Source organism: Temnothorax curvispinosus, unplaced genomic scaffold (assembly GCF_003070985.1).
Source record: "Temnothorax curvispinosus isolate PA1 unplaced genomic scaffold, ASM307098v1 QBEX01007563.1, whole genome shotgun sequence".
Lineage (NCBI taxonomy): Eukaryota > Metazoa > Arthropoda > Insecta > Hymenoptera > Formicidae > Temnothorax > Temnothorax curvispinosus.
This window is the reverse complement of record NW_020217343.1, coordinates 28630-52890: the sequence shown is the minus strand read 5'-3', so window position 1 is coordinate 52890 and position 24261 is coordinate 28630. Positions and strand designations below refer to the sequence as shown.

At 38.1% G+C, this 24261-nt stretch overlaps 2 protein-coding genes across 10 annotated transcripts in view; one reads left to right on the top strand and one right to left on the bottom strand.

Annotated features, from left to right (window-relative positions):
* Positions 1-24261, bottom strand: part of LOC112457172 — a 114362-nt gene that overhangs the window by 89315 nt on the left and 786 nt on the right. The gene's annotated exons all lie outside the window — the stretch shown is intronic.
* Positions 4269-23267, top strand: LOC112457170. 9 transcript variants are annotated; one of them, XR_003041066.1, is made up of 29 exons: positions 4269-4520; positions 7688-8019; positions 8355-8515; positions 8599-8702; positions 8899-9251; positions 9333-9501; positions 9582-9697; positions 9971-10077; positions 10685-11030; positions 11104-11381; positions 11471-11711; positions 11796-12026; positions 12258-12665; positions 12786-12989; positions 13201-13600; positions 13721-13968; positions 14180-14455; positions 14550-14749; positions 15028-15325; positions 15448-15598; positions 15710-15875; positions 15953-16106; positions 16235-16413; positions 16769-17198; positions 17531-17610; positions 18207-18392; positions 20219-20310; positions 21872-21926; positions 22294-22327. XR_003041066.1 is itself a non-coding variant. In XM_025020085.1 (28 exons), exons 2-28 carry the CDS (start codon positions 7701-7703, stop codon positions 22440-22442), a joined length of 6009 nt encoding a protein of 2002 aa, XP_024875853.1. In that variant the 5' UTR covers positions 4269-4520; positions 7688-7700; the 3' UTR covers positions 22443-23267. The 9 variants fall into 9 exon arrangements, 8 of the variants coding, with proteins under 8 accessions (XP_024875853.1, XP_024875854.1, XP_024875849.1 ...); XM_025020085.1 differs by lacking the exon at positions 20219-20310 and having other exon boundaries at positions 22294-23267; XM_025020086.1 differs by lacking the exons at positions 21872-21926; positions 22294-22327 and having other exon boundaries at positions 20219-20636.

Below are 24261 nucleotides of genomic sequence, written 5' to 3'. Positions count from 1 at the left end.
TTTCCTCCTGCAAATAAGACGGTGGAAAGTACGATCGTCTCCCTCCACACTGACGAAACCCGACCTTCTGATACTCCGCTAACGAGTCGGATGTGTTTAGGGCCAATTTGTCTATTATCTCGTTGTCAGTTTTATTTATTACACTTCTAACGTCTCTCACGGCGCGGCACATATATATATGCGACTTCCACCAGTCTGAGATTCCTCGATGCAAGTTAATTAACTCTGATTTCTCGACCGTGGTCGCGCCAAAGTCGTCGACGTACTTTGCGTGACCAATTCTCAGGGATCAACACACTCTTTCGCGTTACGACATATTTCAATCAAAATTTGTATCTAAAGTGTATTATAAGCTTTTACACTATATTATAAGCTCACATGAGCTCCCGTACTATACATAAGCTTCTAAATATTAACAAACTGTAGTACTCCACTCGATCTTTCCTTTTTCTCTTATCGTAATTTTATTATAAGAATCCTCTCACAAAAATGTTCTCAAAATAACTTCCTTTCCTCAATCCTTTGACAAAGTTTTTTCTACGAGCTTTAAAGTTAAAGCTTGATAAACAAAAAGAAGCACGAGTCGAACGAGTTGGCGATACCCTCGATTGATACGCAACTGGGTACGTGGGTGGAGGAAAAGCCTGGTAGCCACGACCGGAGTACGGGGAGAGCGAAGTTAATGTGTCAGTCGTGAGCGCGATTCCGTCGCGCCGCGTACTTGAGGAGGAGCCGCCACGCGGCGAAGAAGCGGCGGAACGGAGGGCTGAAAGAAGCGCCGAAAGAAGGAGGAGGGAACCCGCGCCGAAAAAAAGATTCTCTCTCGCCGAGGGAATCGTCGGGGCGCGTTCAGTCCGTCCACGTCCGCTGTCGGGAACGCGAGGCCGGAAGACCGATCTTCCCCTGGAGAGACCGCTTCTTCCTATTCCCGGCAGGGAACTGAACGGAAACTTCCTTCCTTGTCGAACTAAGAGGCACGTCTTCCGCGGTTAAACGAAATTCCCGAAGATCTCAAACAACTTCTCGCGACTTCGACTGTTGTGAATATCGCGAATCTCTGCCCGAGTGGTTTTGGAGCAAATTTTACTTTTAAGAAGACAAAGTCGTCGGTAAGAATAAAACAATGTAGTTTAATAATTTAAATGCAAAGTGTCGCGTACTTTTATCATCGTCGTTCTGATCTATTCTCTTCGTGTGTAAGTTTAAAATTAGAGAGAATATCGGTAAACTTACTTTTTGACGAGCATGCATAACTCCTCACGTGTTTCTCGTTCATAACAAGGAAATATATGTATATATGTCAACTTTGTAAAGAGAAAAAATATTACTGGCACATTCAGGTTAATCTCGTATCTTTGAACTTAATAAGAGACGACCTTAATTGCTAGTAATCTGCGATAAAGCATCAAATCGTGACAAATAACTTCTACAATTTAGTTGGAATTTAAGATTACAATTTAAATTGCAATTTAAATCTTCACAAAATTGTCGTTGACAAAAATAAAAAAAATTTCAAAAGCATAAAACTTTTATACACAAAAATTTTTAAATCGGACTAGTGGTTTTTAATTGAACCAACTTTTCAAAAGTTTTAATTAATTCTTCTGCATAAATAGTCGGAATTCACGAAGAAAAATACGAAGGAATTTGTCAACAAGTATGCAGAACTTTTGCAGTTTGCTAAAAAAAAATACAGCTCGCTTTACATGACATTACTATAACATTTGTGCCGACGAAACTTAGTACTTGCGCTTCCTCTGTGGTGCTAATTGTTGCGCTCTTCGCATTATCGTGGATCTGGTTTCAACTGCTCGCCTTTATTTACCTTGCATAAATTTTATTATGTGCTCATGTCGATCGTAACGCACAGGTGATGACGCTTCTCTGATAACAACGTACCTACTTCTAATGATATCTTTTGAAGACAATCATCAAACTATATCTGTCCAACGACGTATTCAAGAAATCGCTCAAAAGTCAGTTAAATAAATTACACATTCACTGTCGACCCAATTGTTATTACACGTTTTGTAATGCACACGTTTTGTAATGTTATGTCAAGCTTTTTCTTTTTTAACTTGGTGTAATATCGATTTAGAGATTTCGAACTTAAATTTAATAATAGTCTGTTAAAATCGTTTTGACGAAAATAATATCCAAAAAAAACGCGAAAATAAAAGTTCAATAAAGTTTTTGTTCGGACAGAAAAAGATCTTCTGGCATGCAGGAGCGCAAAACATCGTATATTATTAATCCCAATGCATTATATAAAAATTAATATGACAAAAATAATAATATCAGCAATTTTCTACACATCACTCTTTTTACTTAAATAATTTCTCACTTAATCACTTCCTCATTAATACAACGGCGAAGAATAAATCGGAAAATTTTCTAAAAATAAAAAGGTTACTGAAAGGCACTTTAAAGGCGTTTAAAGACATTTCGGCAACCGGTCACGCGCCCCTGAGTCATCAACCTTATCATCATTCACTTAATCAATTCCTTCCACGATTTTCGTGTAGCCCGTTCCGCAGTTACACGACCAACTTCCTCCATGCAAATTGTCACTTTTATCCAAACAATAGCATGCCACGACGACATCTCTCCCGAACCGTATAAAAACCCGGGGACTCGACACGTGGTATGAGTCACTTGCTGTATTACGTGCGTGACTAGTACAACTAGAAGTATTCTTTTCGACGAAGGAGAGAGCCTATAGATCGACATTATCTATCTTCATAGAGACCTAACTATATTGTCCGTACATGTTTTATCTAACAGGCGATCGTCGTCGCTTTCTCCGTCGCGATAGATTATTTATTCGCGTTATATTAAAGCATCGAAGCTCGAATTGAAGGTACAGGCGTCGCTAATTCTTTATCACAAAGTAATAAAAACATGACATTTTTCCGACACACTCGAAGTGGTTTTTTTTTGTTTTTTTGTACTTTTTACAAAACATTACTGCGAACCAAAAACGCGAACGTTATGATGACCCAGTCGTCGGTTTTGCTCGATATATCGATCTTCCAACAATCGGAGAGAAAGAGAGAGAAAGAGGAGCGGCCCCGGTAAACACGCTAGGCCGCGAATATCAAGGGTTGCAAAACGGAAAGTATTATAGGTCATCAACGAAGATGATCCTACATTCTCTAAGCGAGAATTTTCCCTTCATCTTTAGAATAATACCCATGGATCTGAATGGAAAACCGGGACATTCCAACTCTATTTAGAAACGCACATATCTGAACAAAAGTATAAAGAGTCGCGTTCTCGAAATATAATACGGTGGGACGCCTTCCATAATAGAAATAGAATTGTAATACGATGATATCGATAATAACTCGTTGCCCGTGTACACGGCCCGTCACGCGTCGTTTATAAATGCACATGTGCTATTATTTGCCCCATAATACACACCCTATTGATTCGACTCAACGACCCCTTTCTCACATCGGAAAGCACGCGCTGCCCCGAGACCACCCTGTGAAAACTGCATGCGATACTGATCGCCGGAAGGCTTCCGTAAAAAACTACCCGTAAAAAAATTTCTATTTACCGTTATCGGAAGAACCGAGCCCATCCGGTGGAAAAGTTCACTTAAAACCTATACTCGTAAAAAATTTTTATTTAGTACCAGTATAATCAGAAATAAACGCTGAGAAATCACGACAACGATTACTTATGTCATTTCGCTAATGCAATATCGATTCGATTTCAGGATGTTCATTTAGAAGATCGCACTCGCTTCTAAATGAGATCGCTGTAGAAAACGTCCCCTTTGAGAAAAGTTCAAGAAGCGGCTAGGAAAAAAATAACGTTTCGCGGAAAAGAACAGTCGACATCGATCGGCGAATGATCAACGACCGAACGAGTGCTCGTATAACCGCGCGGGACTCGCAGGCGCGAAAAGGGAAAAGGGAACGAGTTGGGTCGCGCGACGGAAGGCTGATCGTCGTATGGGGAGGAAAAGAGCGAAGAAACGTTAGAGTGTGGCGCGCGAGACGAGATCGCAATGAAAGTCAATAAACCGTGATGAGTAACGGAGAGTATAGTGGTCGGAGTGGCATTAATAAATTAGTGTCTACTTGCTGCTACAAGCAACAGCAGCGGCAGCAGCAGTAACAGGAGTCCGGAGGAGGAAGAGGACAAAGAGAAGGAGGTGGTGGAGGAGGTGGAGGAGGTGGAGAAGGAGGAGGAGGAGGAGGAGAAGGAGGAGGAAGAGGAGGAGGAGGAGGAGGAGGAGAAGGAGGAGAAGGAGGAGGAGGAGGAGGAGGAGGCGCGGACCTCGAGTGTGTGTGCGCGCGGTATGTGCACCGGTGTGCGTGCGTGCGAATACTTGTGATCGGCCGTGTCGATGCGGGGATTTGGCCAGTGTGTCAGTGTGAAAGAAGACAATTGACTCGTAGCCGCCGTCCGTTGGACGGTGCTCAGCTCGGCGGGGGCCTTCTGACGTCACATCCTGCCCCGCGGCCTGTACGAGAGCCGCGATCTCATCTGGACCACGGCGAACGAAGGTACGCAGATTCGTGTGTTCGCACGGCGCAAAGCCCGCTAGAGTTTAAAAAGCTCGGATAAACGGGTACCGCTTGGAGTTCGGCGATTACCCCGCGTCACAGGCGAGGATGATGACGTTTCAGGGTCATTTCGATGAGAAATCACATTTTAGGGAAAATTGGCATCGATAATTATTAATAATTTCTTCTATACAGCCTTCGAAATTTTAGAACCATTGCGCTGAATTAATATTGAAGCTGATCTATCTCTTTCCTTACTAGGCATTCCCTAAATTTCCCCAATTTCAAAATTAATAAATTAATGAATTAATATTGAAGCTCTTTCCTTACTATGCATTCCCTAAATTTCTCCAATTTCAAAATCTTCCTCTAATTATTGTACCAGTTTTTTTTTGCACGGTATAAACTAGAAAGGTAAAGATGATTAATTGGATCCATGCTAGCTTAGCACAATGGTAAATATAGAGGTTGATTAAACACAAATTTATGTAGTAAACTGACTAAATACTATAACGTCCTAGTAATCGAAGATAAATTACCAACCAAACATCATATGCAAAGAACACATTACGTTTGTCAATACGATTAATATGAATATTGATATTAATAGCATTTAGATAAGATTACCATAGTGACATTGATCCTAACAACAAAGTACGTAGTATCTATAATCAGAGAGAATTCTCATAATTTATTATCTTAATATACTTAATATACTCTACCTAATCTAGATCTTAATTCCAAAATATCTAGAAAAAAATAGGCAGAATTAGATTGAAAAATGTTGAATTTCACTAAACTTATCGCGCGAAACGTTTATTGTTCCTCCATTAAGTATTAAAAAATTCTAATACAAATGAAGAATAATTGTCGACACTATAATCTCTGTGATACTTTTTTTAACTAAATCAGTATTACGAACCATACAGAGAGTTTAAAAGACTATGTGTTCTTTAGGAATAATATTTCACAAATCGTGTAGAAAAACAGATTGATTTTTGTTCGTCTCTAATAAATAATAAATCAAAAATTAAACGATTAAATTAATTAGATTAAACTGTTTCAATGTCATTTATATATTCTAAAATGTTTGTTACGAGGTATATATATTCTTTTCAAAGATTCCATATGTTGCTTCTCTGAATAAAAATCTCATCTATGAATCTCGTAAAAATATACATCTCTGAAAAAAAGGATATTGCCATAAATTAATGTCGCTCATTTATCTTGGACATTGGATACTTTCGAGTATATCTATGTTCTGCAGAAGAAAACTGCAAGAACTGTGCGTGATCGAAAGCGTCCGTATCAGATGCTGTCGCGAGTCGGCGACGTCTTCGTGGTCATGAGCACGAGATTCTTTGCCGTGGCGTGAAATTTCAGATGACGTATGATAGGTCTTCTAATTAACTGGGGCGTTGCGCGAAGCGCATACAGACACCGTGAGAGAGAGAGAGAGAGAGAGAGAGAGAGAGAGAGCGAATGAGAGAAACTCGGCATTGACCATTACGATGAGGATGTTACGATCAAGATAAAACGAATGAAGAACAATCTCTTTCTTGATCTCACAATTGTCGTGTGCGGTGCAGCCGTAAGGCTCTTTTCCTATGGTCCTCGTTATTCGTCAAGGTCATTGCATGTGTCTCGCTCCGACGGTCGTCGAAGTTCGAGTCCGGAGATGCGGCTATTTACTGGCTCGATAAATTGCGACGACTAGAGGCAATTTCGCGACGGACGCAACGGTGCGCGAGCGAAGGCGCTCGTAGAACGAAGAGCGTTCTCTGTTCGCCAAGGTTCGCGCTCGCGTACGCGTTCCCGAGGAGACCCATTAAAAAAGCAAATCCGACAGGAAGTACAAGGGCCGGTCGGCGATTATTCATGCCGGACGAGCGCGACGCGTGTCGTCTTTCTTTCGCAGATCAAACCCAATTGACCCGGTGAAAGAGATAATTGCAAGAGTTTACGATACTCTCCGAGAGGGTGTTCGAGGAAACGGGCGATGTCTGCGGTCAGATTACGCATCGTAACGTATTATGTCTAAGTTAACGCTTTATTTTGTCTCGCGTATGCTAATGCGCCTTATTATCAAAGGCATACATCGGGTTCGACGTATCGCGTTGCATACACCGGGCGGCGGTCCACCGAGGGTTCGTGGCGCAACGGTGCACTTTGACTGGTCTGCATGGGTTAGATGCAATATATAATGGAAAGAGATACTCTTTAGGAGAAGAAAAATGAAAGATTGTATCGAAACGGTAGCGACGGCTTAACCGGTCGCGTCGGATGTACTATTCGTTGCATCATTCATACGGGCTCCTCCCCGATCTAATACCTGCGTCGCGAGGGGAAGTCGTAAATTCGAAAGCGGCAACTGCAATCGTAAAATTGCATCTGCCAGGCTGGTGTTGAGGTAGTCTTAACCGAGACGCACCGGAAAGACGAGCGGTTTTAAGCGCTTTATGGAAGGGAGCGTGGGTGTCCACGTGGCCTGAATCGTAAAAGCGCGCGGTAAGCGAACAGCTCTCGTGCATGAAAACGCGTCAGACTTGATCCTAATCGGTCCGTGCCGCTCCCGACTTAATCGATTGCTTTAAGCAAGGAGAAGACATAGCATAAACAGGACGAAGAGTTTTACATATTTTTGCTACTGTAAAGAAGCAATGCGTTCCCGAACATTTAAATACGAGATAATTGGTTTTATTTTTTAATTTTGTATTCAAATTTTGCGTATCAAATACTATTAAAACATTTTCATATAACTATATATCGAATATATACGTAAAAATATGATTGTACATGTTCTTGAATTCAATACCATACGTTGCAAATTTAGTTAGACCGATTCATCGAGTTATAACAATTAGGCAACGCGTGATTCATTGACACGTCATGGAGAATTGTTAATAAATATGCGCGTGTCGCTAATATAATTAAACTAATATAATTAAATACTTCATATATTCAATTATTTATTAATACTATAAGAATACCAATACCTCTGCGTATCCATATCAAATCAAAATAGTATATGTATGTATGTATGCTATTAAAAATGCAACGCGATAATTAATTTAAATCACACAAGGATCTATATTTGCGAAAATCTTTTAGGAAATTGAATTGCTCTTTCAGCGAATGAGGAACGATGAATTAAATTGCTCTTTCAGCGAATGAGGAACGATGATCTACCGCGACAAGAGGATCCTCGGGATCCTTGTTTTGCTCAACGTAATCGCAAAGATCCCGGCGAATCAGACGGATTCGCCAAAAACGGATACGGTCGAAGAAATGGAAGAACTTACTACGACCAAAAGGATTCTGCCTGACAGATGTCTTCTCAAGACAGATCGGGGACCCTGCAACCACTACGTTCACAAATGGAGCTTCAACAAGACCGAAGGAAAATGCCGAACTTTCCCTTACGGCGGTTGTATGGGAAATGAAAATCGGTTTAACTCGGAAGCGGAGTGCCTGCATTATTGCGTCGGTGGTGCCGATCGTAAGATATTTCCTCAGAAGTTTATTAAATATAATTATTAATCAATTAGCGTAAAAGAAGAAAGATATAAAATCTAAAAGAATCAGAATAATTAAATATATATTTGCATGATTGAAAAAAATACAGTAATATGACAGAATGGTAAAAATTAATTTAAAAAAAATTAAACTTGCGGAAATAAGACCACGTTTGGGAATATATAAATCTTTTTATAAATTATCTGCATATCTGTTTGTTAATTAAGACAGATCAGACACATTTTTGTATAAAAATCCTCGTAGATCATATTTAATAAAAATTGGGAAAGTTGGTACAGATTTATTAACTATTTTTAGATACGCTACCGCCTTATCTTGTAACAAAGGGCAATGTATTTGTGGCAACAAGCACTACAACAATGAGCACTCCACCTTCGACAACCACTAGCACTCCACGACCGACCTTTAGACCTCCGAAACCGACGAAACCACCGGTACCAAAGCACCTACGAAAAAAGGTACAAATGTCGTCACTTGATATAAATACGTTATGTTTTACGCAAATGAGGAAAATTACTTCTATCATGTATTTTTACCGAAGGAATTAACTTTTATGGAATCTGGTCACGAGAAAACGTTTATGTTCGCACAAAGCAATACTTTTATCCAGCTTGATGGCCCTGGCATCAAAACCTTCCAATTAAGGTGAGCAATCTGAATTATCTATTAATCTTGAACAGTTGAATATTTCAATTTGTGAAGTAAAATACATTACGATATATCATTTGATGCATTTATTAATTTAATATTTTAATGTCTTATAGATATATTATAATTATTTTATGTTATTTTAATGACATAAAGAAAAAATGTTTTACACATATTATTTGATATATCACAGATTATGTCGCGAGATATCCTTCAAGTTCCGCACCAAGCTTCCACACGGTTTGCTAGTTTATCACAGTGTCAAAGATCGCCCAGAAAGTCTCGACCCTTACGCCCTTTATGTGATAGTAGAAAAAGGTCAGCTGAAAGTTGTTCATGTATTCGGCAAACAGTCGACTAGTTTAACAGTCGGCCAAGGGCTGAACAGAGACCAATGGCATAGCGTTCTCGTGAGGATCGACGTGCACGGGGCAAAGTTGATTGCCAGAGTCGACGATAAGCAGGCCGAAACTACTCTAAAAGTTTTAGAACGCATCGTTAATTACGGAGTATCCGAGGAACTGGCCTCGGTCGTTCTTATTGGAGGTGAGAAAAGCCTTCTTTCGAGAGACCGCCTTCAAATGGAAATCTTTTCGCATCTTTATCGCTTTATTTCCGATTTGACAGGACTGAGTTCCGAAGAACGATTACACGGAGTGAAGTACATAATAGAATCCTTCGTCGGCTGTATCAGGGATATGGTTCTGAGTTCCGGAAAATCCGCCAGCGATCTGCTACCTATTCTCCCACTAATCGCGACCAAGCACGAGAATGTTAAGGAAGGATGTATCGATAAGTATGTCTTCTCCTTAAAAGAAAAAAAGAGAACGTGCGTGAAGTAATTCGATGTGATGCGAATCTTCAATTTCAATTTAGGTGCAGAACACGAGAAAACTTGTGCTTCGTCCCCGATCAATGTGTGAATCACTACAATAGTCTGACATGTGATTGTTTCGGAACGAATTACGAGGGTGAACGTTGCGATGTGTACAGTACGTAAAGTAATTGAGTTTAATACAAATTATCTTTACTAAAATATTATTGTTTATGTTTCAAATAATTAATCGTTTATTTTCCTATAAGATTTAATTCGAGACTTTCTTAGCTATTATTAAAGGAATAGCCAATCACATATAGAAACGATAAATATACTATATAAATTGTATTAGCCGGAGAAGAGAGATAGGGCTTTTATAAGCGTCTAAAAGGGTCCGGATATCCCAATACGAGACTAATGGAGTTTGAAATGTAACATCATTTTTCAGCCGCGACTATACTAACGCTGAGAGGCTCCTCGTACGTGTCCTTTCGCGTGTACGATTGGAAGGATCGTGTTCACTCGTCTGTCAACAGGATCAGCCTCGCTTTTAAGGTATTTGACCACGGGCGCTTATTGTAATGGGACCGTGTTCCTTTCCCTTGTCGCGGGCTCATTGATTCATTATAGCGAGACGCTATACCTCTTTGTCGGAGTCGAGAGGGGCGCATTATGTATTTTCACGAGCAGCTGCTTTCATGCGCCACCCTCTATGACGAAAAATTCACCGTGGAAACTCTTCGAGAGAGAGTGTCGAGTTCCACTTCTCAAATTGTAACGTAGTGGGTCATTGTGTGAACACAATAAAATTTGTCGAACGCTGAATATACGATTATTGTTACACTGAAAAAAAAAATTTTAACTTGACTAAAATTTTCAACTGATTATTATTTCTTTAATTGAAATATTTAAGTATTTGAGTCAAATTACGTCATGTTAGATTTAATATGTCGTATTTAATTAAATACATAAATATTTCAATTAAAAAAATAATGATTAGTTGAAAATTTTAGTCAAGTTAATAACATTTTTTTCTCAGTGTACTGAATGCTTTTCCCGCGAAAAAGAGCACAAAATTAAAATTATTATGTCACAATTAAAAACATAATATTAGCCAAAAATTCGCGTATCTGGTTTTTAATAAAAAATCTATAAATTTCAGACAAAATGGGACAACTCCGCCCTGTTCTACGCTTCCGGTGAAATCGACGACACGCCGCATTACATTGCAGCTTCCATTATAAATGGATCGGTCCACGTTGAACTTGATTTCGGGCATAACTCGAAAATCTCCACCAAGTTGGGCGATTATGTAACGTCTGACCATTGGAACAACTTGATCATATTCCATAACGGATCCTCCGTTTTCGTCAGCTTAGACGACGAGGTGAAAGTACTAGAAGTACCGGGAGAAAATTGGAATATGATCATCGATCCGGAGATATACATCGGTGGTGGTCCGGAGCTTCACAAGAAGAAGGGTCTTCTGTCGCACAATAATTTTGCAGGTTTGATAAAATCGATCGCCTAATTATTAGACAATCCTATCCTATTAATTAATACAATTTTCTATTTTTCCAGGTTCCTTGAAGTATGTGTTCTTCAACGACAAGTCGATTATATACGAATTGAAGCGCTCCAACCCAATGGTGCACTACATCGGTGTGCTGGAGCCAGAATATTACGAAGCCGATGTCGAAGTCATCCCGATCACGTATCCTTTCCCGGGAAGTCATATCTGGTGGCCGATCGAGCGAACCGACTCGTTGAAGTTAAACTTCGACTTTAAAAGCTCAAAGCCAATCGCGATCGTCGCTTCGGGAGATGTAAAGAGCCACCGCGGTGTTGGTTACTGGGAGGTATGATTACAATACCGTCCTATATATTTTTCTTTTTTTCATATTCTCAATCTCTGTTAATAATTAATATTTTTTCTATATGTTTATAGTTACGTCAAGTCAATGATGAAATTCGTTTCCAATTGGTACCAGTCATAACGGAGAACATCACGGTATCAACTTCGGTGAAGTTTCCGCCTTACAACACTTCTTGGCACGCGGTCGAGCTTAATTACACAAAGGGCGAACTCAACATCCTCCTCGATTACAGGAATAAGCAGAACAAGCTCTTCGCTATGACGTTTGAGTTGGGCGATAAAGTCATTATAGGAAGTGGCAAAAGTAACGCGGGTACGTAAACCTAGTATTAAATTTGAAAGATTAAAAATTTACATACACACTTAACAAGAAAGAATTCTTATATCAACAATTTAGGTCTAGTAGGGTGTATGCGCGAGATACGAGTGAACGGTGAAAGAATCGAACCTAGATACGTAATTAACACCGAGAGAGTAGTCGGAGAAGTTGCTTTAGACAATTGTCAATTCGTGGATCCGTGCAAGAGGCCGAACACTTGCGAACATGGCGGTAAATGCTCGGTCAAAGAAGATAGGATCAAGTGCGATTGCACAGACACCGGATATATCGGGAAAAACTGCCACTTTGGTAAAACAAATTATGATAAATAATAATTAATTCAACAATATCAATATAATAAACTAATTCAGAACTTTAAATTAAAGGCATTTAAAATTATAATAATAAAAATCCTGTTCTTTCTAAAAGTAGATAACTTTAATGTAAATAGTTTTCTTATTATATAACAATTTTATTATAAGCTATACAGAAAATAAAAAAATGAAGAAATTAAAATAATTTCATTATTTCGTTTTTTAGCACAATACAGAAAGACTTGTGAAGAATTGGCTCTTCTGGGATACACGCAAGATGACGTTTATAAAATCGACATCGATGGCAACGGTCGATTTCCGCCCGCCTTGGTAAAATGCGAATTCCAATCGATCGAAGATTCGACTAAAACGATCGTCGAGCACAATTTACCCTCCCAAATAGACGTCAGATCTATTATCGAGAGCGATTTCTCCTTCAGCATCAAGTATAGGCAGTTCACCGCCGAGATGCTTCAGGAGCTGATCTCGCACTCGCTTTATTGTAGCCAATATGTAAAATACGATTGTTACAAGGCACCCTTGGAGCTGCACAGTGCCACATGGTTCTTAGGCTCCAAAGGTACCACCGTCGATTACATCGGAAACGTCAATCGCGGATCCTGTCCTTGTGGAAGTGAGTTTCTTAAATAAATTTCTAATGCGACTTGTAAAAATAAATTTTAAAACATCTGCATTTGCAAAGGCTTAATCGCCGTTGTCTCGCGAAGGTTGTTATTTATTAATTTTACTTTAGTGAACAGAACATGCGTGAATTCTAACTTGAGCTGTAATTGCGACGTGTCTGCGGGAAATGCCGGAAAGTGGCTGTCAGATGAGGGATACTACGAAACACCTGATTCCTTAGGCATCACCGGAATGGTATTCTTGCAGCAGAGAGATCTCGAGGAAGATGCTCGAGGACGTATCACTTTAGGGCCATTGGAATGTGTTGAAACAAGTATGCAAATACATATTGACTTGCAGATACAAGCTATATGTCTCCTATTTAACTAATATAATTTTACTTCTTCGAAGTAATTAAGCAATAAAAATAAGACTTTTAAAGCAATTATTTGCGATAAATACTATCACGTGAACAATCACGAATAATATCTACAAAACATTTTTGAAAGCAACATCACGTTTGTGCGATTAATGATGATTTCTAGATACACAGAAATACGTGGTAACGTTCACGACATCGCAATCGTATATCGAAGTGCCTGGTTGGAGGAAGGGTGATATAGCCTTCAGCTTCCGAACGACAGGCGAGAAAGCTATTCTTCTGTATCAACCGCCGATCCGGAGTAACTATCCCTCTTTCATGGTCGCTCTAACGTCGGAATATCGATTGACCTTTAATTTCACCCTGAATACCGGTACCAATCGCGAATTGCAAGTGGAAAGCCGACGAAAACTGAATAATGGCGAGTGGCAAAAAATTTGGATCGACTACAACGACTATCATGTGAGATTTATGATCAACACTGATTTTCGAATGGTGAATTTGTATCCCGAAGAGGAGTTTGGGCCTTTCGAAGGTTCCATGTTCATCGGCGGTGCCACTGCGTGAGTAACTTCATAAATTGATAATTAATTGTCACAATTAATTTATTTATTATAATAAATAATGATTTTTATTCGATTTCGCGCGTTAACTCTTCATTCGAATCATCCTTTGATTTTTAGAGAGCATTTGAAGACTTCTTCCGTTCGACAAGGTCTCATCGGCTGTTTTCGCGGTCTCGTTGTCAACGGAGAAATATTAGACATCCATAGTTATATGTCGGTACATCTATCGGAGATCATTAAAGACTGCAAGCCTTCGTGCCAACCTAATAAGTGTCAGAACGGTGCTAGATGTGTCGAGTTGTGGAGTAATTTCGAATGCGTGTGTGAAAATCGATGGGCACACTTAGGCACTTATTGCGAGACGAGTAAGTAATTTTACTCGATTACTTGAAGAAATTATTTTTAAATATTTTTTAAAATATATCTTAAATTTATTTTTAAATTATAAATGAGATTATACATATACTTCTAAGGCTTTCCATAGTTTTCCACTTTTTTTAATATTAATTTAAGGCCAATTTGAAATGTATTATTCAATTTGAGTGCTAAGTATTAAAATGATATTCCCGAATCCAGATATCAACAACAAAGCTCTGACGTTCACCTCACCGGGAGCTTTCTTAAAGAAGAACTACTTCGGATCGGATGACAATGAGGAAAGGTTGCAGCTGAAAAGCATGCTGCTGGAAAATATTTTAATTAATTTAAGAACTTACGATACCCATTCTCTGATACTTTATGCGAACGATCACTTGAACAATTTCGTACACCTCTACATCTCAAACGGCACTAATATAGTATACCTCTTCAACGCTGGCAACGAGATCAAGAATATCACCGTGGAAAATCCAAGTAATTTAAAATCCTTTCACATTGCATGCAAATCAATATATGCGACGTGCGTATTAGAAGCTACAGAGAAATAATCTGTTTTTTCTTTTTCCAGATGTTAACACGGGAATCTCCGTGCAGATCGCTATAATTCGAGGCGAGAATTGGACCACATTGTACGTGAACGAATATAACGTCACATTGAATGCAACACCGATACTCCTAGACACGTATTCGAATAAACCTTGGACGAATCCGGAGAAAGAAGTTCTTGCACCACAGCGGCCGCCAGCACCTCCTACCGATTATTTCCAAGTGGGTCTTTAAATACTGATATTGATCGATAGATATTATAGATACTGATTTTTTGTTTTAAACTAAAATGTCAAATAAGTCTGAAAAATATTCAAAAGATATCTAAGCAGCTTTAAAAAATTATGACATCTTTTTAGGATATTATAAAACACAATTATAATGAGAATGACTTCTTGGATTGTTCTTTAATGTATAATATATATAATAGTCAGTGAATATATACAAGCAAAGATGCATACATATCTAAATAAATTAATAAATATTTATCATTCATTTAGGTGAATTTAGGAGGATTCGATCCTGACAATCTGCTCAGAGTCGGAAAAGAAGGCGCTTTAATTAAAGGTTACATTGGCTGCTTGCGAGGACTCATGATCGGCAAATATCTCGTCGATCTACCGAGCTTAGCTAGTGAAGCGAATCATGAAGGGAGTAAAGGCGTTCTGCCGAATTGTCAAATGAAGTGCGACGCGATGCCATGTAAAAATTTAGGAATTTGCACGGAGGATTTCGGCAGGCAGGAATCTTCCTGTAATTGCGAACTGACGTCCTACTTTGGCGAACATTGTGCCGACGGTAAGCTTATCTGTCATTATATGTTGTGTTAAAAAATGTACCTTTTAAGTTGGAGCTAAATGCAAAAATATAAATTAAAATAAAAAATAAAATTTCTGCATAAAATTGTTTTTTTCACATAGAAAAGGGCGCCGATTTCAGCGGAGAAAGTGTACTTCAGCGCGAATTCGAACTCGAGGGCGAAGTGAACCAGGTGAAAGTACAGCTGGCATTCTCAACGAACGAACTGCGACAGCGTACCACCGCGTTGCTGCTAGTACAGACCGACAACAAGTAAAGCATCGATCTTAATATTTTCTTTAATCCCCGTGTAATACTCGACCGTTCCGACACCAGTCACCGACGCCTGGAGTCCTGGATGTTTTTCGAAGAACTTTTTTCCAGAAGGAGCTACTACTTGTTGGTGGCCTTGACGTCCGAGGGACAGCTCATCTTCGAAGAGGACCGGGAGGGCTTGGCGGCTGGAGTGCGCCTGAGCGATCGGAATTTCCTGAACGGTGCACGTCACAGCGTTTACTATGTTCGCGATAACAACACGACCACCCTCTTAGTTAGTTATCATTTCTTTTGGTTTTTTTTCCCATGTATTATGAAATATCGTATTTTATAATTTGTATATAATTTTAGATCGACCGTGAGCCCGTCGTATTGCTGTCAATTCCAAGAATACCGATACCAGACGAGGACGAACCTCCGGGCGCCACGGAGATACAGCTTGGCGGATTGAACACCACCGATTCGCGATTTATCGCTTACAAGGGATACACCGGCTGCCTCAGCAGTAAGTTTTCTCTTGAATCTCTCAATGTCTGTTGCTAAATTTGTGTCCCTTAGCATCATTTATGTCTCTCTTATGTTAGACAAAACAAACATGGTCAAAACAAATTGCAAATTATACGTTTCTTTTAGACGTCGTGATATCAATCAATGGAGGTGCCGATATGAAACCGCTAGAGGAATACATGCTCTTTACGAAACAGGGCAGCGAGACTGTGCGGGCAACGATACCCGCCGGCGTTAGAAGCGCCCAATGTGCGGTCTTCCATGTTCAACCAGGTGGTCTTGAACCGCCCAAGAACGATAGCGTGGTGAGAAACTCAGAAATTAAATACTTCATTAAACAAAAACCAGTTTCACATTAATTTTGCATCTATTATCTTACGTATCAAAGAACGTAATGTGGCAAATTTACGTGTTTTATGGATTTGAAACAATTTGCAATCTTTAAACGATGATAAATTGTTAAATAATCTTTGTTTCTCAACTGATATATTTTAAAATATGAAATTATTATACTCTTTCACATCCGAACTAAAACTATATGAGCTCTCATAAAATATTTTCTTTAATATTGCTTACAATAGCCTAACACCAACATATCATAAACAAATGTTCATTCGGTACAAAAAGCCAATACATTTTAAGTTACAAAATATCTTAAAGGGGCGCGACAAAGCATGGGTCGAGGATCCACCGGAAAGAATCCTGTACAAATCGCAGTATTCAAACGCCACCCAGGAGGAGCAGGGTGCAGGAACGTACATCTTCATAGCCCTGTGTTGCGTCTTCGTGGCCGCGGTGCTCGGGTGTATTTACGAGGTATGGCGAAGCGCACGCAAGGATCGTCAACGACGTCGCGACGCGGCCTCGGGTGCGGCCAGCCCTTCCGGCTCGCAGAGGTGGCAATCGCAGCAGTACACAGAACCCCTGGTCACCCCGAGCGGCGTGAAAGCGGTCGGTTTCAAGAACGTGATGGACGACGACAAGAGGCCGAATGGAACTCACGCGAAAGTGCCCAATGCCAAAGAATACAAACCACTGCCGAATGCGGAACCCAAGGACTTAATGAACGATAAGAAAGTTCACATTAAAGGTACTCTAATCTGTTTCAATTCGTAGAAAATATCGGAAAAAATTGGTACTAAGAACATTTTTTTTCTCCTTCCGATTTCTTAACAAATAAAATCTGACAGTAAAAATTCAAACTCAGTTCTACCTCATCTCTTAAATATTTGAAACACTATTCATCATATTGGAGTTTCAATATTGGAGTTTATCGAAAAGAAAAACAGTAAGTCTTTATTTAAATGTTCTTGAAAATAAATAATATAAAGATGTGTAAAAATGCCTGATATATGTATCGTTTTTCACAAAATTTTGCTTTATTATCAAAATTTAATACTTGTATTTTTATATACATTGCAGCAGACGAAGAACCAGAGAAAAAGGAGCTCCTAGGGGTAAATACAGGCATCGTCATTAAACCTGTGAAACCGAACCCATTCGTAAAGATTTTTTCTTTTTTGTAAAAAAAAATGCATATTTGGCTTGGTCAGGCTTGCAAAAGAGCTTTGCATGCATTTGTCGAAATTGTTGACTTATTGTATATTTGCATTCATCCACATTATGACGCATTCTTATGACAAATACATTGAATGCAAAAAGAAAAATAAACTGACTGAATCGCTTTTTCTTTAAAGGATATCGTTTCTGCATCTGACTTCGCACTATATTCACAATTCACTAAATCTGTCGACATATTGCATTAGGAAGAAACATAATCAGATCTTATTTCAAGATCGTCTTAAGTAATATCTTAAGATGCTAATACGGCTCTGTGATTGGTTAATAACATCTTAAGATTGTACTTAAGATGGTCTTAAATATAAGAACCGATTATGAATACCGGTACACAATCTACTACATCGAGATAACATAAATAATTTCCATGATCATTTTTTCAATCTAATTTCTCAAATAAGATTTTTTCCATACGTTCACAAATCCACGCTTTCTTCGCAATGCCCAATAAACGTAGCATAATATTTTCTGTGTCGTCACAATTCAAGAAATCATTGAGCATTTTATTTTTCTCCGACAGTCAATGGAAGATCTAAGAGAGGAACCCGAATTGGAAGAACGCGAGGAAGAAGAGGAGGAGGAAGAAGAGGAAGAGGACACCCAGGAGCCGGAGGCAGACGAGAACAAAGAACAACCGCAGGAATATCAACAAGAGGAACAAAAGGACGCGAGTAATGATCAAGATGGCGAGCTTCTCGTTATGCCGGTAAGAGACAAGACGGCGAGGAGAGGTTCCTTGACTGACGAATTGGACCCCGACGAAACGCAGGCCCTCCTCGAGACGAACTTTTCCGTGACGGGGTTGAATGAGATCAAAACCGAGCGTATAATACCGAGAGCAAATAACACCACGAAGAGCGCCGTGCCGAAGAGGCCGATGAGTCTCGACCTCAACGCGCCGATCAAGTTTCGAAAACTACGCGGAGCAGCTCGGCCCGAGAAGGTCACGGTGAAGTTGATCAATGGTGACGAAATGAGTCTCCAGTCTCGAGGCAGAGGCTACGCCGGCGTCGCGCCCGCGAATCGCGCTCCGAACAATTGATTAAACTGACTTACGACAATAATTAATATACGTTCAAAAATAGTCGTGCGTTTCGACTATTGTAAATACCGCGTGAAGCGATCGTTCACTAATGACAATCACGTATATATGTAAATTTTAAGACGACACAATTTAGCAACAGTATGAGCGTAGCAAGATCGCTGAGTGTGGTTGAAATATAACATGGCTAACAGTCAAAGATGCTTAACTCAAAATTTCTGATATTTATTTAAATAAGAAACTTGTGAGTTAGGCACCTGTAATAACATTTAGCCATACGTAACTAGCTCTAGCACGCATAATTATCCGCTCAAAATCACATTTTGCGCGTGAGAACAATAGAGGTTCACTATTTAAAAATGAAATGGCACAACAACGCGTTGTTCTAATGATGAAAAATGACAATCGATCGTTGAAGGCTCGGTAAAGTGCTTGTATTGCTTTGAAATTGTCGCGTATAGTTTACATTGCAGCGTGAACACTAATTTCCTATCCCAAACTATGTTTTACTTACATAATTTTATGAGTTAGTTACACGTAAATCAGTATATACATTTGATTCAAAGTCTGGCTCAGAGCCACATTCGGAGAGAAAAAGACATTCGAGTAAAGTAACGTTAGCGTGTATAGTCAAGCACCTATTTGTGTTTCTTACGTAGCACGTCGTCAGTATTTTTCCAGTATTGATTAGCTGTAGAAGAAGCCATACGTACTTAGCTCGAGCAAAAGACTATTTTAAGACTCTAGTGCCTATAAAATAACTTTACGATAACGAGATAAAAGTAACATTGAGAGTAAATTTACAACGAATATACTGAGATAAGACGATGAAGACCCATATCTTTGAGATAGAGAAAAAGAATCAAGTAGTATTATTTTAAAAAAAAATAAAAAAGGAATTATTTTATCGATTAAAAACATTTGTATTTTTACGATATCATTATATCTGATTATATCTGATTCAACGCAATTAACTAAAAAAATGTCACTATAGCATAGATTTATGTTATTGCCGCGGTGTACACCTAAAAAATTAACTATTCAGATATTATAAAAATTATTCTGAATGAATTATTACGAATTTGTAGAGAATATTTTATCAAGCAGCTGGTTTATTACGTCCTCGCGATATACAGGCAGCGAGACAGAAAGTATATCTATATTTGAATCATCGAGCGGAGGCACGATTGTTATATCCTCTCTAAATCTAAAAAAAAACATATTTTAAATAAAAACGTATTTTTATGGTGATATTATTTTCAATACGTAACGTATAATAATTCTATAGTTTATTTTTTACGTGTACACCCGAGCGTTTAGTTTGATTTCGCTGCTTCGTGCAATCGTACAAAGTGTGGCGTTTTGTGTGCTTTTTGGTGGCGATCACACAAAATAAATCATGCGATAAAATTCACAAAGCATATATCGCGAATCACCCATAATCCGAGATCCAGTATCTCAGGCTTTAAATATATCAGACATATTTTCAGCACAGCGATTGGTCTAATGTTGAGGAGAGCGTTATACCGTTAGACTCCATTTTAAAACCCGATGAAACGGAAACATCGTGCGAATTATAGAGGTACGATGTGTCATGCACGTCGATAATAATCTATACGAATGTTAGCTCGACAATCAGCATCTTAGCTTGCATCTTTCGCAGCTCTTATTCCTCTCTGAATCGCAAGATCCAATTTATTATTTACATAGTGTGTTACATCTAAATCTACTTCCTCGGATGCATTGGCAATTAACAAGAAATTCCTTGGGATAATATTATTATGAATTTGAGTACAAACAAACGCACTATATATAATCGTAAAATAATCGCAGTACTGCTACAGATAAAATATAAACCATTATATGTACATACAAAAGATTATAATTTAGCTACAAATATATAGATTGTAATTTAGCTCAAAAAATGTTTTATCACTATTGAAATTAATACGAAAAATTTTATTATCCCGTAACTTTAATTAATGAGTTGTTAGCGTTTTGCATTTTATGATTTCAACTTCTGACAATTTCTGCATTTTTATTTTTGCCGTTTTTCTTTAAATGTTTCATTAAACTGTATACATAAACTGTATTAACAGTTCACAAGACCATAGCTGGCGAACGAAAGAGATATATTGCGTGTTCAAATGTACCTTCTCCTCTCGATAGAATCGTTACGATGCATCCCTTTCGGAATGACGAAAAGATTTATATTCTCCTGAAGTAATTAGCAAATCTTAGACATTAATCCGTGAGTCTTGAGATACATTTTATAGCATGTTATATACAGACGAAATGACAGAGGAAATATACGATTTTTTTCCATTAACTCGAGTTTGTTGCATCGCTGTAACCATCTCTCACGCCTCTCCTACACCGCCAAGCTTCTTTTCGCAAGTTCGCCGCCTTTTCTCACGACGAAGTCTTTTAACCCGGGAATGAACAAACAATTCGGCAGGTTGTATTTTACATGTTACTTATATGAATCAGTTCTATAACGAATTTTAGGTAAGCATGTGCATGCTAATACGATATAACTTAATTCTTTTATTACTTGAAAGGAATTTATTAAAGATCCGAAGGATATAATTGAAGAATCTCTTTGATCTCCTGTATTTTTAGGGAATCTAGAGAATAAAATCAAAAGATTCTAAGTTTAGTTTTAAATGTTACAAAGAAATGTAATCGTCATGTTTTTGTATTGCAACAAATAAAATTATTTTCGCGCGTTTGAATCGAAATCTGAATATACCGATGTCAATGCTTGATGTAAATTACAACCGGCGCAGCCATTCCCAGGTTAGACTAATCGTCGATTTAAGAATGCTCTACGAAGACATCGATGAAGCCTTTTATCGCAAACCTGCACGAGTGCATAGACAGCGATTAATCGGAATTGCCCGATGTCGAAACGGGCATTTATTCGTGGCACGTGAGAAACATTTTCACTTCATCGCATGCACGCTTTGAGCTGCAGAAACGTCTGCAGTTCTACGAGGCAAGCCTTCAAAGTGTCTAAGCGTGTTTGCTACGTATACGCACTAACCAGAAAGATTGAAGAAAACAGAATGAATCTATTGTTTCTGTCATTGCTATACGGCGAGAGAATTGAGTATTTTAAAGTAAACTTTCGCTTCATTTAGGCGCCCGCGGACGGAGACATTGGAAGACGATCGAAGATGCAAGGAAACTACTTAGGTCAGTAACACATGCAAAGAAATTCAGCAATTCTTTGTTTTAAGAAACCTTTTTTTAGATAGGATTCTAATAATATATGCAATATTGCATAAGAAAGTAGATTATTAATTCTTGCACATAATAATCCGAAAAATATTTTAACATTCCTACTTCCTACATTATCCTAATTTCTTTCATAAAAACTAGTTGCAAGATATAATTATTCTTTATTTCATTTACTATATCTTGCTAATTTAATCACTGAGGGAATAACCAAAGATATATTTTCAATTGCTTTTTAAATATAGTCATGAAACACTTGTATGTATAATTTTTAGAGAAATCTGCCAGTCGGGCAGAGTTAATTACGAAGACTATTTTCTTTTAGCACCAGGCAAGCCGATAACTTTCAATACGTCTCCTATCTTCTTGCCGGATGGTCAACGAACTTTCGGCAATCCATTGAGCTATCTCGGTGGTCCGAAATTACCATTGAGAAATAGATCCTCTGTCGAATCGGTGTTATCATTGGATTGATCGTAGATCATCCGTGCTCTAAAGGACTATTGTGAATAGCCACAAGAACAACGAATCGTATTACCCCGATCAAATCGGAAAGTCTCGAACGTGTTGAGTGCCAAACTCATAAATATCATTTTATGAATATTTTTGTATATGCACGTTATTATACCAAACAGATTAAGAGAGAAAGAGAGAGAGAGAGAGAGAGAGAGAGAGAGAGAAAGAGAGAAACGTGTCAGATTATCCAAACAGCACGAAAGTCTAAAATACGTCAGGAAGACATTTATATATTTGGAACATATTTTAGACATCTTTTAGACTTTTGCCTTTTGAATAATTAATTACTTTAATGATTGCTACGAAAATAAATATCTGTCGATTAATCAACTTAATTAATGTTAAAGAGCGCACTCTATGCACTTAACACATTTGACATTTTCCATTTTCAGTTCATCTTTCATTATCACAGAGTTATCCGCTTCTCGAAAGGCTCGTGTTAATAGCTCGCACCGAGCTATAAGCTAAATAGTTTCATCGAAAATAGATTCGCTCGGACCAATATCGCGATCGGCGAATTTTACTCGTGACAAGACGTTATAGTTGCTAATAAGGATTTGAAACGTGATAACGAGCTTAACAATAGTAACTAGTAGATCGTTACGAGCTCGATACGGTCTCTTTGCAGCTGATAGAAAGCTGCCGTGCTCAAGTATATCGTTCCACATACAATCTCATAAGGGTGCTTGTAAAAAATATCTTGTAAGTCCGTAGGATAATAATTTCTTATCTCTATTGTTGTATAAAGCGAGCTCATAAAACAATTTTTCCGTTCTTAAAGAATCTCAAAAGTATAAAAAGGTCCACTTTTTTCTTATCCTCCCAAAATTTTATCCCGTTAGAGAATAAAATGGTGAACAAATTTCAAGCTGCTGACGGACTTTGACCAAACTCGTATTAACTTAATCGGTGATTAGGGTGATTAATTCAACTGGTAGAATCGCTTAAAGCAAAATTTCTAACTATAAAATTTATTGTTCTCGAATCAATTTGTTTTATATATTAAACAATAAAAATTAATAATTGTATTTATGTTAAGAAAATAGTACGAGTATCGATAAGCTAATCACTAATTAAATTAATTGAAATTTGGTCAAAATCACCCTGAAAGCGACTTCGACCATATTCCGAATAATTTAATCAGCGATTAATTCAAACAAAGTCGTTTAAAGCAGCTTTTTCAATTATATAATTTGTTTTCTCCGATGCAATCTTTTCTTTCTATATATTGAATAACAAAAAATTAATAATCCTATCCATTAAAATTTTTTAATCCACAAAATTTTTTCCTACACGTTAAACAATAAAAAATTAATAATTTTATCCATGTTAACGAAATAATATGAATATTACTTGATAAATTTGATTGATTTATCAAGTAATATCTTTTGATATCAACTGATCTTTGAATTAATCAGAGTTTGTCGAAGTCACCCCTCAGTCATGAAAGCAATTTCGATAAAACTCTAATTAACTTAATCGGAGATTAATTAAACCAACAAAATCACTTAAAGCAAATATTCTAACATATAATCCATTGTCCCTGAATCAATTTTTTCCTACAATAAAAAAGTAATAATTCCATATCCGTGTTAATAAAATAGTATAAAATATTGTTCGATAAGCCAATCATTGATTAAGTTAATTAGAGTTTATCGAAGTCATCCTGTTTGTTACATCACCTTTCTTTCTCATATCCTAGTCAAGGATCAATCAATTTTCTGTACAGCGTCATGGTAGACACGTATTTGTAAGTTACCATGTATGACTGCCTTGT